General features: G+C 38.1%; 1 protein-coding gene across 25 annotated transcripts in view; it reads right to left on the bottom strand.

Moving 5' to 3' along the window:
- plecb (plectin b) overlaps positions 1-15,962 on the bottom strand; it is a 121,913-nt gene that overhangs the window by 17,731 nt on the left and 88,220 nt on the right. For 9 of the 25 annotated variants that reach the window (XM_053683121.1, XM_053683144.1, XM_053683151.1 and 6 more), the window contains 21 exons: positions 15,072-15,086; positions 13,740-13,829; positions 12,152-12,229; positions 11,911-12,015; positions 10,625-10,791; positions 8,044-8,159; positions 7,560-7,666; positions 7,001-7,120; positions 5,668-5,763; positions 5,446-5,573; positions 4,253-4,346; positions 3,980-4,134; positions 3,537-3,849; positions 2,387-2,464; positions 2,141-2,302; positions 1,922-2,026; positions 1,728-1,823; positions 1,427-1,552; positions 1,187-1,339; positions 949-1,103; positions 276-402 (listed from right to left, as the gene is read on the bottom strand). In XM_053683121.1, coding sequence (XP_053539096.1) covers positions 276-402; positions 949-1,103; positions 1,187-1,339; positions 1,427-1,552; positions 1,728-1,823; positions 1,922-2,026; positions 2,141-2,302; positions 2,387-2,464; positions 3,537-3,849; positions 3,980-4,134; positions 4,253-4,346; positions 5,446-5,573; positions 5,668-5,763; positions 7,001-7,120; positions 7,560-7,666; positions 8,044-8,159; positions 10,625-10,791; positions 11,911-12,015; positions 12,152-12,229; positions 13,740-13,829; positions 15,072-15,086 — 2,586 coding nt within the window. The remainder of the gene's footprint in view (positions 1-275; positions 403-948; positions 1,104-1,186; positions 1,340-1,426; positions 1,553-1,727; positions 1,824-1,921; positions 2,027-2,140; positions 2,303-2,386; positions 2,465-3,536; positions 3,850-3,979; positions 4,135-4,252; positions 4,347-5,445; positions 5,574-5,667; positions 5,764-7,000; positions 7,121-7,559; positions 7,667-8,043; positions 8,160-10,624; positions 10,792-11,910; positions 12,016-12,151; positions 12,230-13,739; positions 13,830-15,071; positions 15,087-15,962) is intronic. The other 16 variants (XM_053683126.1, XM_053683145.1, XM_053683152.1 and 13 more) reach the window with 3 other exon arrangements.

Here is a 15,962-nt window from a genome sequence, read left to right as displayed (position 1 = left end):
ACAAGCTAATATGTTTACATGTACTAAAAATACACAGAGGTGAATTTTAATCTTATTTAAAGGTACTTATTTAGCTGGAATCATATTAAGGGCCGGCTACTAACAATTAGTCCCTTTAGTCAGTCACAAAGAAAATCCCTTCATTTGTAATGAACACAAATGTACTACATTTCTGGGAAAGAAAATTGTAAATCATACAAATACTTGAGTTTGTGAAATGAAATGAAATGAATACAATGCATAATGCACATTATGAACATTGAGTGAGAACTGACTATGGTGATGTTCCATGAGCGAATAAGCTGGATGTCCCTCATCAGGTACTGCCAGGACAGCAGGCTCTTCATATCACCATGCAGCCTCTGCCACAGAATAGTCATCTGCTGGAGACTAGTGTCCAGACTAAATGGTAGAGAGAAAATAAATATACAATATATTATCGTTGAGGTCCATTGCAGGTAGCAGTGATAATTTTGGTGAGGTTAATAATGTTTCAGATTTCTGGGAAAAATTGCATGTATAACATGTCTTCTCTTGTAGTAATAAAAATATTTTTTAAAAATGTATTCTGTTTAAACAACGGAGCAAAGATATGCGATTGCAACCAACTATCATTTTCTCTTAAGTCTTTCTCCAGAGTGTCTTTATAGTGCTAAATATCTTTATCCAAATAATAGCGCTCTGATTTTTTTTTACATTTAAAGATTTCCAATACAAAATGGAGTTGAAAGAATTTACATTTATTCATTTAGCAGACGCTTTTATCCAAATGAGAAAATACAAGCAAATGTCAGCAATCCTCAGCCAGAGACAGAAATATCTACTGTTTTTAAACCATATTACCATATTCACATGTAGTGTCTTGCTTTACTCTTGAAATTTTGCCTAAATTGCTTTCTCTGAAAAGAAATCATGGTTGATTTTAAATGTGAAGTAACTAATACTTACTTAGACACACTCTCTACAGCCTCTTTGTTCACTGGTGGCACAATAAAGCACACAGAAGGTATGGTGGCCTCATTGCCTGACTGGTTTAGGACCCTCCACTTATAAGGCTGCGAGTTGTTGAGAAGCGCACATTCTTCTCCTTTGTGCATCGTGATCTGTTCAGCACCAAAAAAGAAAAAGCCTGAGCAAGTAGTAAAGAGATATATACTTTGATAAGGTGTAAGGTTCTTTTACTAACCTCCATCTGTTTGAAGTCACACACTGCCTGGATTGGCAGCTTGCTTTTGCTGGGGGTGGTGGGATTGCGAGGCTTAAGCTGGATGATGCTCTTGGCTCTCCTGTTGAGGCCAGCCAGGTGAGTTTTAAACTCATTCAGCTGCTCCTTCTCATCCTGACAGAAATGACCCGGTGTAAGAATCGACATTTAATAAACCCTATGCCCAGAATGATGCGTTAATGAAATGTAGGAGATACCAACCAGAGTGTCCTTCAGCAGGTCCTCCAGACGGGTGGCAGTGGTAGAGCGATCGCACGTGTACTTCTTCTTCATGTTGTCCTGCATCTTCTTCATCTTCTCGTCTGCCTCTTTGACATCAGCAAAGAACTGCAAGAGCAGGTCAGAACAAGGGGTAAGAGTTTTAAGGAAGAAAAAAAGTAAAAGCAAAACATCATCTTACAAGGAAACTAAAACTGTTATCTCAGAAGCCTCCGTTCCATGTCCTCAATACCTCTCCCACATTCACATGGGGTGTCCCCTTTAAATTAGTAGACTGGCTAACCTGATAGTATGCAGTGTTCTCTTTGAGATGAGCCTCAATACAGCAGCAAAGCTGAAGGATCCAACTCCACTGCGTCTGCAGGGCTGCTGTGAAAGCCTGGGACAAAAAAAAAAAAAAAAAAGAGCAGGAATGAAACACGCACACACACAAAACTCCAATGTATTGCAGAATATCACAGCCAAGCAAACTCTTACCTCAACAGTCTTTCTGCCTGGATGACCATCCCTAATCAATCTGTCTCCAGTGGTCTGGATGTCATTGATCCTCTTCTCCCGAAGCTCCAGCTCCCGCATCAATCCCTGAAACATGTCCAACAAGTTATGATGCAAACCCAAATCCAGGCAAGTCTAAACTCTCTATAAAATGCTATAAACATAAAATGTCATTTAAGTAATGGCCTATTTCGGTCTTACGGAATAGTTCTCTTTCTTTGCAGTCATGTTAGTGTTACGGTCACTCCAGTCAAAGTTGACCTCCTCCTCCTCCTTATCATTGAGCCACATGAGCTCTTTAGTGGCAGCACTGACGAAAGCATGGAGCTGATCAAGGTGCCTCAGGCGAGACTTAGAGGAGTTCTGAACACAAACAATATCACGTCACTGACCGTTTCCGTAGATGAACAATATAATATGGTAGGTGATTGAAAGAACAACACTCACCAAGAGCTTAGCATACTGAAGGTCAAGTTTGGCAAGATATTCTCTGTATGTACTCTTGCTGACAGGAGACAGCTGACTCTGAAACACGAAGGAAATATAAATGTTACGTCTGTAAAACACGCTGTCAATACTGATATACTGATAAATCTACATGAAATCTCATGATAAATAAGACAAGCATAATGCGAATGACATGAGAACTATGCAAACTGCATTCGTAATTCCAGAGCCTACTGCAGTTACTATAGCAACAGACTTCAACATTGTCCTTACCACATGCATTTAATTAACATAATAATTCCTGTGTGTCTAGGTTTTTGTTTTGGCTAGTTTTCTCACGCCTTTTGCATTGTAAATGTTTAAGATTTATTTTTAAATAGTACCCTAATGTCTATTTTAAAGTCAGTCATGCATATACAAGAGCCATGACTTTTGTATCAGAGGAAGCACCAACCCGTATATGAAAACCAGATAGATAAAGGACCTGTGTAACTACGCAAGTTTGCCAAGATAATACACTGACAAGGCACTTCATTTTTCTAAGTATCATTTTCCCGTCTCACTTCTTACATAGTTGTTCCTCCTTTCCAGACGCAGTTCAATTAAAATGAGATTTTTATATTTGCTTTTAACAATAAACAAGATCACAAAGCAGTTTGACATAAATCTGAAAAGAGTATTGTGATCATTTATGATATCAATATTATAATCATCATACTGCCCTACATTGGTGAAAGAATGTTCAGTTTGAACATGTTGTGAAGTCCTGGCGTACAGGAGTCCTGAGACGAGCACAGGACAGTTTTTATTTACAGCAGTAGTTCTAATAAAAAGGTACAAATCTGCAGTAACCGGGTGAGATCACTGATGAAACTTGTTGAAAATTTGTGTTTTTGGGAATTGAATCTAGTACAATTATCCTACTACTATTCACCACAGACACAACCGTCTTGTTCATATCGATAAAGAATACTTAAAAAGAGGACATCCTTTCCTGATGGTCTCTTAAACTGCCAAACTCGAACCTCATCTCTGCCATCCCCACCCAGTAATCAGTTCAATTCCTAGCACTTGCTTGTAAATCGTTTTCAATATTTCTGCCAAATTAATATTAATAAATGTGTATTTTTACTGACTAATAATATTTTACCTCATCAGTTCGTGCACGCTCAATCTTGGCTTTAAAGTCCTCCACCGTCTGATGGAGGCCTCTATGGCTACCCAGCTGGGACTCCACAGTGGGCAGATCCGAGCCCCACTCAGCTGTTTCAATCCTGCGTTGGTTCTCTTCCACCCACGCCAGCAGATCTTGGGCATAGCGCAGAGTTACATCATCCAGCTCAGGCCGCACACGCTGACTCTGCTGCATGACCTGAGAGCTCATAGTTTGAGTAACTCCTGCCTTAAGTCTCAAGTTATAGTCACTGCGCAGATTCACCAGACGCTCATGAAGACGGTAAACCCTGGGTGAAGAAATCAGAGTTATTCGATTCAATCTGTGACTGACACAGCATCTTGTCATTTTCTCATTTAACACTGATTAAATGAATCTTTATTAAATATAACTGGATCTAATTGGAATTATTGACACACCTGCGGTACATCTGCTCAGCCTGTAGGTGGCGCTCATCTTTGAGAATCTGGACATCGTTGAAGAGGAGGCGGATCAAACCATCAGCCTTGTCTAAGCCTCGGTCAATCTCAAGCGTTTTCTGGGCTGGTTTGCCTGCATTTAACAGTCGGATGTCCTACAGCAAGAAGAAAACGCACTCTTAACGAAAAATAGGAAACGTGTCTAGAATGTGCAGAGAGGGAGAGTCAGAAGCATGACTGATCTAATAAGAGTTTATAATAATATTCACTCACCGATTGCAGAAGGGTCTCCATCTGATTCAGCTGCTCCTCACACACACCAGACTCCATCTGCACCTTACCAACTATACGCTGGAGCCGCTCTAACCTGGACCACAAAAAATTATTCACTATTTAGCAAATCAATCCTTCCTTTTTAAGAGACAATAAGATGATAAAAATATATACTTAAAAAACATTACTGATCAGGAATATACAATTATATACCACCGTTTTATAAACTAAACCTCAACACTCACAGCCTCCCTGGTTGAAGGAAGTATTTCAACCCATGTGGATCCGTCACAAATGCCATGACTAAGTCTTGAAAATACTCTTTACCCACAACGATGGACACAAATCCCACACTCGTCCCTCTTGGTCTTGGCTTGTTTATACGACCTTGCAGCACCAAACTGTGAGCAGGACTGAGCTAAGTGTCTGGAGTGCCTGGTCAGCCATTCCATAATGTTATGTTATGAAAGGAGCTTCACTGTGAGCTGTATTACTCACTCATCCACAAGTCTTATGACAGGGGACCACCCTATCCCGAATCCTGATCTGTATATTGATCCCCATCTTATAGGGTGATTCAGTTATTAATCTCTATAATGTGATATCCCCATGATACTCTCATATCATACATTTGTCCAATGCAAAGCAAAGCAACTGCATTATCTGTTTTTCAATTACTGGTATGCCAAATAAATATTTGCATTTTCTAAAATATGATAAGTTCTTCCAATTTATTACAATATCTTTCATAGCAATTAAACTAATGTATTCATTAGATGAGTCATAGCATCTCTTTTATAAAGCAACTTAGCTAGAATACATTTCCTCATTTTACTTAACACTATATCTTTAAGACGTTTAGACAAAAGGCTATTCAGTTTACAGCCCATGTTGTGTGTATTTATTGTCTTGCACTTTTTGTAGTACTGCGTACTGTTCTGTGATGCACCATGGCCCTGGAGAAACAACATTTCGTTAAAATGTATACAAGCTATATACAGGAATGACAATAAAATCTCACTCGGCTTGACACTATTCTAGCAAAGATTTAAGAACCTCAAAAAAACAATCCCACTACATGGAAGTGAAATTAATGCTCATCTGTACAAGCTGCAAAAGAAATGTCTGCATATGTGGCACGAGGTGAACAGTTAGACATACGGTGCTTATGTAAGGTTTGTGGTATCGCTCACCTCTCAAACTCTGTTCTAAGCAGTCGCTCTCTTTCTAGGATAGCCACATGAAGCCGGCCCCATTCCTTCTCGACGTCGATCGGGTGATAACCAGGGGGCACTTTGATCTGACCGGCATGAACTGCACTCTGTTTAGGTATAAGATACATTACTAACAGCAAAATACCTAGGGCGGCAAAGTATGCGAATTTGTTAAATGACATTTGGAAAGATGACACTAACCTCAAAGGATTGATAAATAACCTTGGAACGGTCCTTGTCTGACTCTTTGGCTGGAAGTTCACTCTCTTTGAATCTCAAAAACTGACGCCACAGGAGCTATAAAATCAGCAATAAAACATTTACTTCCCATGTGTAATATAATGTTATAGTTACAGTATTTAACTGGGGCACTAATCTTATCTGGATTAGTCAATAAAGGGCTGTTTTCGGCATGCACAGAAGCGCAAGAAATGAGTCAGACTGGTGTCAGGTAAACACTGCTCTAAGCCAGTTCTCAGTTTACTGAAAAGTTACTAAAAGAGGCACAGAATTAAATTTCTTCTAATCTATGGAATGATGTTAAAACAAAACTGAATATGACAAACCATATAAATGCAACATACTTGTGCTGTTAATTCACAGTCACATTGCTCACATATACTTATGAAATAAATAAATATACGTAGCACCGATATTAATGAGACACTGGTTAAAACAGTATTTTAATTTAATAGCTTTTCACAAAGTGTACGTAACAACTCAAAGTAGCCCTTATGTTCCAGGCTGCAAATGAATTTATTCCAGCTCCTTCTCCAGATATGTGCCTTTATTCTGCCTCGCTTTGTCTGGTTTTGTATAAAAGAATGAGCTCAACGAATAAATGTAAATATAAGATTTATTCTTAATCCTTAGCACTTGAAAGCAGTTAAAGAAAAGTATTGAGTGTATTTCTTTGGAGACGTCCACACTTTGTAACTATGCAGTTACTCATGCAGAAGGGAGTGGCACTGAGTCTTTCTCTCAGAGGAAAGAAACCTACCTAGGGGTTATGTTGAAATTTTTTTTTTTTTTTTTTAAACCAGAGAACTGCCACACCCTTAGAAAGGAGGATCATAGAATTCTTACAATAAAAGCAAGCAAGAGCACAAACCTGCATTGTTTAATCTTATATTGAATAACATGACTCACTCACTCAATCACAGCAATGACTGCTTTCGTAAGCCAATGTGCCACATAAGGCAAAATCTCACTGGGCCTTTTGACTAATGCTTTAATCACAAGAGAAACCATAAACTGCCAACAAAGTCACATGACCATTTTTAATGACCTTGATGCAGTACAGACAGATTTATATAACATTTTTTATATATATATATATATATATATATATATATATATATATATATATATATATATATATATATATATATATATATATATATATATATATATATATATATATATATATATATATATATATATAAAAATAATACACATACATACATACATACATACATACATACACACACACATATTTAGGTAACGCGATATACATATACGTGTATAATCTCACCTCAATCTCCTCATAGCTGGCAGGGAACTTCCTCTCCTCAAAGATCACAACATGGTGTCTGATCCACTGAAGAAGAATGGTGACCAGTTCATAGTACTCCTTCCACCGCAGCTCCAGCTCCTGCACACACAGAGTTGCTCAACAATAGACATGGCAACCTTTCAGTCCTACCACTAACTCACTAACACATATCATGCTCCCTTAATTAGGTGTGAACAGCCTTGGTCCTGTCTGATCATAAACACATGAAGGGATGGAGAACTATGCAAACTATGCAGTACACTAAAGAGGCAACACATTTTTATTTAATTATCAGAGCTCAGGCAATAGGCAGACAAATGATAGACGATATGAGTAGTACTAATCTATTTTGTCTTGCAAACTGGAGGAAGTTGATGACGAGATACAGAAAATCAGCACAAACTCACAACAGATAACTGCTAAGGAATTTAATGGGAATGGAAAAGGGAAAACAGAAAATATTTAGCCTTAAACTGCCTCGCTAATTAAATTAGACTATCAGTTTGGCTACATATCACAGTATGGACATAAAACTCACAGTGATTCTGACACCATCACGAGCATCGAGTGCATGAGGCATGGCATCATAGAGGGAGGACACGTAAGTGATGATGGACTTCTCATCAGGATGAGGAACGTCAACATCTAAAAACATATTGGCCAAATTAAAATGAAAGATCTTTCCAAATATAAGTACTTTTCTGGTCAGTGCTTCAGTATACAATTAGGCAAGAAATTGTAGACTCGAGTTGTTGCAGAACAATAATTCACAAGTGCTTCCAATGTCATGTGATACTGAAATCTGAAATTATGAATGGAATCTGCAATTTATTTCAATTAAAATCTAAAAATGAGCCCATTCTGTTACATTGCACCCTCTGAGTGTCTGGGTGCAATATAAGCAATTAGCTATTATTATAGTCTATACAATAAGAAACTCAAATCTCATTTAATGGGTGAATAATAAGTAACAGGCATTGAAATATCCTTTCAGAAAAGTGAGCAATAAGTTCAAAGTGTACCCTCTGGGTCAAGTAGGCGTGTGACACCAAGCTCTCTCTCAGCCACGCTGAAGGCTTGCTCCAGGTTCTCCAGGTTGGTCTGGCGGTACACTTTTCCCATGTCGATAAGTCTGGGTCTGAAAGAGTGCAAACATGAGTAAATATGAGCAGTGTGAGTAGCACTGGTGCACAATCCGTCAATAATTAATGCTGATACTGCAGTAGTAGCTAATGCCATTTGATCTTAATAAGAAACTTTATTGATGCCAAAGGAACTTCTTGAATTTGTGTTATTTGTGCTGCTCCAAATACTGAAGGCTTTAAGAAAAAAAAGTGTGGGGGGGAGAGTGTACCATCAATAACATGAAAGGATTTAATTAAAACTTTTATATAGTCTTTCAGGCCAAAATCTCCAATTGTATGTGTTATATTTCAAGAGAGGAAAATGTCATAGGTTTTGGTAGTATGGACAACCCAGGACATTAATAGCTGCATGTTTAGGGACCACCTGTCCCATAAATCCTGACTGTCAGCTGTCTCCTGAGGCACACAGCCATTCCAGACGTGCCAATTATTAAGCAGAGAGAGTCCACTTAAAATATATAGTGTGCTACACAACGTCTTAAAACAGTATAACTGAAAGTCAACATATATCCCTCAAGTTAATCCCTCAAGCACCACAGGAGACACCCAAATCTATAAAGGTTTATACCTAAATACAAGGTAACGTTGCCCAAATGATACTCCAAACATGACTCAAAGCCTTCATACTCATAACCCTGGGCTATGTCACAGTCTTGAGAAACACACTACAATCATTCTAGGTAAAACAGAGAAATAAAGGTGGATTCGAGGTGGATTTTTCAGACCGGTATAACTCTTTGACGTGTAGGGTAGAATGCACAGCGTAGTGATCTCCTGGGCTGGGTGCAGAGACAGAACCATTGCTCCCATCTGCAATCCTGAGTGAAAGCTTGGGAGAGACGCAGACAGAGCTCCAACCCTGGCCATTATCAGCATCTCCTGCTGAGGAGTCTTCACTGGAGCGTGTTCCTACACTGTGGGAGCCTCTACCAGAGTCTACAGAGATCTCAGAAGGAATCTCCTCACACACCATGACCACGCGGTCTTCAGCATCACTCACTGAATTACTGCTGCTGCTTGCCTGACGCTTCTTAATGGACAGCCTCCTCTTTAAACTGAACATCACGCCTCTTAAAATCAAAGCTAAGAAGAGAATCGGTGCTCTAATGCAGGCCAAATGTTCAGGGCTTCTTAACCACTGCTGTTATATTTCAAGGCACAGCAATTTCTTCATTAATTACTTCTCAACATAAGAACAATTCAGATGTTCAAGCAGCATAAGTCCTTGTTAGGAATAAATGACGTTGCCTTGCCCAGCTCTTCTTGTTTTTCCCCGATCTAGGTGCAGAAAGTCCCAAATGCCTTCACAGCAGCTCTTCCTCTTCTCATTTACAGCGGTCACTCAGCATGGTTTACCCAAAACGCCTAACTAGATATCCAAAACTCCAAAAAGGAATAATGAAATAGATATTCCAGTCACTAAAACAGGCGCAAAAAAGTGGCAAGAAAACATGGTAGCAAAAACCTCCTCACTCTGTCTGCAGCGCTGTCTGTAACACTATTCCTGCCTGACAAAAGCATCAAGCTCTCGCTCTGAAAGGCAGTACCTAAGCTTTGCAGGTACATGTTATGGCTTCACAAAAAAAAAGATTCCCTACGGGGATGACTGTCTTTTCTTTCAAAGTGACGCCCCATGGACCACACCCTAAACTATTTAACTCTTTAACTCTCTCTTTCTCTCTACCATTAAACCACATTTTTCAATCCTGTTTACTCAGCCACTCCTCCTTTTTTGTCCTCTACTGAGAATAAAGACAGTTTGCTGTATTATGAAATCTCTAAAATAACCTTTGTTTTTCTGCTTCAACAAAAATACGTTTGACTGCTTTTAAACCTAATCTAAGCTTTATAACCGAATCAATCTTTCCATCAAGACAGCAAAAGTCCTACTGTGCTACCTTTTACGCTTTTATTTTCCCATTATGCTGATCTCTGTGCACAGACATACTTAAGTGTCACACCTCTTGAATACTCCAACAGCAAGCCAGCCTTAGGGTGTTTTTATATATATATATATATATATATATATATATATATATATATATATATATATATATATATATATATATATATATATATATATATATATATATATATATTATATATATATTATATAAAAAAAGAAGAAAAAAAAAAGAAAAGAAAAAAAAAAACACACCCTTATAAAAGAGGCATTCTAATCTTTTTGGACCAAAGTCAAGTGTGATCAAGAGTGAGTCCCAAAACAAGCTTAATATAACCACTTCTTGTAAAATTGCCAATGATTTAATTAATTTCAACAGCTTTTCCCACATATCATACTTGATAGGAAAAGCAAAAAAAATTGCTTTACTTAATAACATGATTCATTAAGGACTGAAAGTGAAATCACAGTAGTTATGCTTCAGCTCTAATTAGCCTAATTAATACCATCAAAACAAGTTCCTAGATGTCCCAAGTATCCTTCGTAAGTACTTACTCATGTCTGTGGATAACAGCATTGAAGAGCTTGCCGTCCCGCCAGCTGGTGGTGAAGTTGTCACAGCGCAGACCCTGGTATCCATCCACCATACGCTGAGACCATAGGAGCAGCTTTTCCTTAGCTGACATGTCATCAGACTGCCCGTTGACCTGGATGTCTGAAACCTATCAGGTACCAAAAATGCATGTGATTTAACACATGTGCAAGTTGAACAGGACAATGTCCATAATTCATCATTTTTACAGGATACCAGCATGCAAATCATTAAACGATCCTGAATAAAAGACACCATGTACATGCATGCACTCCAGTTCCAGCCATTACCATTAACCTCCGGGCCTTTAAGTTAAGCACCTTAATGGAACTCCCAGCACTGGGGTCACTGGGTAAATAAAATAATATGGCAGTATTAAATGGAAAATCTGTTTTGGCCAAGGATTAAGTATTAAATTCATACTAAAGGGACAAATGAAACCAGCAAAAATGGTTTTAACGTCAAATCAATGGCATCACACAGGAAATACCATCTAATAATATGTTCGTGTACTTGGCTTGAGCCAGGGATCATGAGATTAAATTGAAAGGCCATGCTACAGCCTGGGAACAAATATGTGATTTAATGTTATGTCCCCTGTTGCAAGGGACAAAAACACATGAATCATCAGTATTCCCTAATGCAGGCCCCATCAGCCTCAATCTAAAGATTTCCTTCTGATACATCCTCCACGCCCAAATACGGGTCCTCCCTGCAGCACAGAATAAGTGACTCATCACAGTCTTGGGCTTGGAAAAGTGAATTAAGATGGGAAGTCTGTCCGCAGAAGAACCCATAGCTGAGAAACTTGTCTTGGAGATTTCTTGGAGTAAAACTGCATCTAGTCCAATGCATTGATTACTCCTGTCCATTAATAATTGATACTTTCTGAGCTAAGAAAAACCTGATCTGAAATCTAACAGTAATTCTGACAAATCAGGATATACAAAAACTAAAACTTAAAAAAAATTAACTTCAAAAATGTGTCTTCTCAAGTCAAAGAGTAGACATGTCTAGTTATCTATGTATTTATAATAATCGGTTTTAGTCTGATCACAACAACCAAACCCATGATTGCCCACTTCTTTAGTAAAGAAAGAAGAAATTAATTTTAAGGAAATGATTGACGAGATGCCACTTGACGGTTATGACCCAAACCACCAAATAGGTTAATGACTTCCAAGTGATTTCCCCAGGCTGGACAGGATAAAGGCGGCGGAGGTAAATGGTAAGGGAACTTAACACTGACAGAAGAGGAGACCTGGAAGTGGAGGATGATGGTCCATATGAGCCCCAGCGTAAGCTTGGGATTTCCGTCAGCGATGTCATCATTCCTGATGTTCACCAGCTTGACCTGCGATTGGATTGAGAAACAAAAATAGTGCAATTTATGCGAAAATTAACCTATATCCTACTGTATGAACATTCCTTTTAACTATATAAAAGAAGACCATGAACCTGCTGTTTTACATAAGTGGAAGCGGTCTTACCTGCCGGTGTCTGAGGAAATCCAGTGCTATCTGTACATTCTGAAGTTTATGGAATCGCATGCGTCCTTTTTCTCGAGGCTGAAGGAAAAAAAAAATTTTTTTAAAGTAAACGTGCAAATGGAGGGAAACAGACATGAGACAAAAGGACTACATTTTTATAGAGGTGGAAACCATTGCTCATACCCGTGCAATAAGAAGTGAAAGACAATTTCCTCTCTGTCTCAGAAATATAAAGCCATCTAATAGATGCTTAAAAGCAAGGTCAACAACTGATAAGCATTCAAGCGCAACTTTACATGGTCGTTTAGGCCAATTGTTGGTAAACATAACCATAATGACAAACATTGATGGTCTGATACGTCTGCCACATTGGTTACACACCCAAAACATGATCTGGAGGTTCAGATCTATGAAATCAGAAGCAGAAAAAGCAACAATAATTCATGCAGCAGGCAAGCTAATTATCCTGTCAGGGGCATGCAGATCATTCAGGTCTTTTTAAAATGCCATTTAAGCAAAGTGTAAGCTAATACAAAAGGTATGGGTCTGGTGAAACGGACGCTATAGTAATGTGTTACAGCAAACAAAGATAAACGTATCCGACTACAAATCTTAAAAAGAATTTGAAAGATTTTTTTTTTTACATTAGCAGCCTATATGAAAAGATGTTTCATTTTACTTTGCATCATCACAATTCATTTGAAACTGATCAACATTCATTTTGTCTAAAAACGACTGATGCATTTTTCCAGCACGCTTAAAAAAAAAAAAAAAAAAAAAAAAAAAAAAAAAAAAAAAAAAAAAAAAAAAAAAGGTCTACCGAACTTTTTGACAAGAGCTCATATAAAGGCTGTCCACTGATGCACCCATGCTATCACATAAAGGAGAAAGATCTAAATGACAAACCCACTCACCAAACGCAAGTTCCTCACAACGTCCCTCTCCCTCGACTAGCCCCAGCAAGAGCAGTGAAAAGAGAGGACGCAAAGCCCACAGGGCAGAGGTCAAAGGTCAGCACACAGAGGTAGAAAAGGATAGAAGGAGATGGTGTCAAAGAAGGAAAAGAAGGAGTCACACAGGTGGCACACAGTTCAATGAGATAAAGGTATAGAGTGGATTGTGAGGTAAAGGTGTTCCAGCCATGAGGAAAAGCAGTACTGAAGCATGGCATCAAGCCAGCAGAGAACAAAAAGTTTGCAAAAGTCATCTGAAACCCAGTGTTTTGGTTTTTGGGTGTGATTAAATATTTGTATTAAACAGTTAAATCCTTAGATCTGGGTAATAAATGAAAACCTATTTAAAGTAAATTAATTAAAACTCCCCCCCCCAAAACATAGATGAAGTTTCTTTGACGAGATCTCAATGGATCAAGTTTAATTTAAGTTTGCAAAGACCCATCTCATGATTAGTAAACACATTTTGTACACAGAGAAGTAGTTTTATCGGCCTAAGCTTGTTTCAGGAGTAATTCAGCTTCACATCAGGCCTGGGTAAGGGGTTTTTATGGTGTAGGGTTAGTGCTAGTTGCTGAGTTGGGCTGCAGACAGTGAACAGAGTCATTCAGAGTTGTACAGGCATTGAGGCCTACCAGGGTATCTCCGGACAGCACTTCCAGCAGAGAGATCAAGTTATGTCCATCTCTCAGGTCTTCATACAGATCAGTCACATGACGCTGTGCCTGAGGGCAAACAGAGCATAGAGTCAAAGATCATATCATGCTTTAATAAAGATTACTAGCCTTTTACGGTGACACAACATTAATAGTGAAGCGACATTTATTCCAGTGCACCAGCCTTTGCTCTTCTCAACAGCAGACTTTCAGCCTCAAAAACACACAGGACAGGAATGCATGACCCCAGGCAGGAAAGCAACCCTGACTTGAGTAGAGACACACCTGCCAAATACCAGCTGCCTACCATTTTGATAGATGATTTAGTAGACTCATAGGGTTCTGATATACTGAAACAATCCCCCATCTATCCCCCGTTTTTTTCCCCTCGTTTCTTTACTCAAAACCATAAAGCATATACAATTATGCTATGGATCCATAGAAGAACCAAGCAGTGTTTTTAAGAATATATGCGGTGGCCTGGGAAAACCCTTCACATGGTGATATTTTGATGATTTGGATATATAAATAGTTCTGAGTCCTACAGGCTTTCCTGAACTGAAATATGCTCAGAATACTGAAAAGGGAAAAACTACACAGAAAGATTTCTGAGAGGCAGGTGCAGCTCAGACAGCGGATATCTCATTACAAACAAATCTGATTAGTCCATTTGGCTTGTAGATATCCAGCAACTTAAAGTACAACCTTCAGTGTTTGAGGAAATTCTAGCAAGGTTTTAGACACCTTTGTACTACCACATTAAACTGGCTCCTTACACAGCATGATGTACAGGTAGCATAGGACAGATAAAAAATAAAAAGTAAATAAAAAACATTTCCATTTCACTTTGGTGAAATATACTGATAATATATTGTTTGCCAGAAATCAGCCATGGCGATATGTGGTTTTTCCTCAGACTGCCACTCATATATTGTTTTAAACAACCCAGTGCTGCAACTCATTAAAACATTTCAACAAATAAAAGGGTGCTGTAATGGTGCACATAAAACACCCAAGTGATGAGAGAGTAAAAGCCTTGTGGACCTCTTTTGCTGATTTTTTAAAATTTTTTTATTTTTTTAAAAAATTTCTTCTCACTTATAAAATCTATAAGCAATTTGACTGAAGTCAAGACCACATTCCTCATATTTGAAGTGACAGCAAAAGAAGCTCCACATTAAAGCCAAAAAAAAAGAAAAGAAAAAAAAAACCACCACACACAACCCCTGGGGGAGAGAGAGGAAACTCATGCAGGTCGGAAAATGCAGTGGATTCCAGTCCTGCTGGGGCTTGCGTGCAGATGCTACCTACCTCTGCTCTCTGGTGCTTCATGAAGAGAAGAGGCATGAGATGAGCAAAGACACAATAATAATGGGGGGGAAAAAAGAGAAGGAATGGCAATTAAGTGCTAATTAATGAATGGCACTATATTGCACTATAAATTGCACTATACTGAGTTGACTTGGCGACAAGACACATTTATAAAAGTGAATTATGTACATTCATAAATTATGGAAGCTATTAATTTATTATATTATATATGCACACATTTTATATATATATATATATATATATATATATATATATATATATATATATATATATATATATATATATATATATATATATATATATATATATATATATAATAAAAAAAATTAAAAAACAGTCAGCCAGTTTGTCTTCTGAACCTGAACTTAAATCAGACAATATTAAAGCAAACAACAACAACAACAAATATATATATACACACATACATAAGTTTGTAGCAGTACGAGATTCATCTGCAGGCATCAGCCAAAAACTTGTATTCTACGCCTTAAATAATAAAACTAAGTACACTGCCTCTAAGGGAAGAGTTTGGAGGATCTTCAGATGGTCCAGACAGCGATAAAGCAAAACTGTGGACTGCTCGGAGAGCCCTGGCGACTTTAAGAACCACTGCTCTAATTAAAACCTGACTGATGTCAGTACAGTTTATATTTCAAAAGATATTTACTGCTGTCAAAGTAACTCTCTATGACGATACAACCTTTAATTAACATTCCAAACTTTCACCATAAACACTGACCCCAACATAAATACATAACCATGATAAACTAGTATAACACGTATAGCAGTTTAGTACAGTGCATACTCTCCTTTTCTTATATATCCAACCTACAAAAGTGAAAACAGCTGTTCCTGTTATTTACCCTTTCG

This window comes from Ictalurus punctatus, chromosome 1, assembly GCF_001660625.3.
Source record: "Ictalurus punctatus breed USDA103 chromosome 1, Coco_2.0, whole genome shotgun sequence".
In the NCBI taxonomy this organism is placed as follows: domain Eukaryota; kingdom Metazoa; phylum Chordata; class Actinopteri; order Siluriformes; family Ictaluridae; genus Ictalurus; species Ictalurus punctatus.
This window is presented reverse-complemented; position numbering and strand designations above follow the sequence as displayed.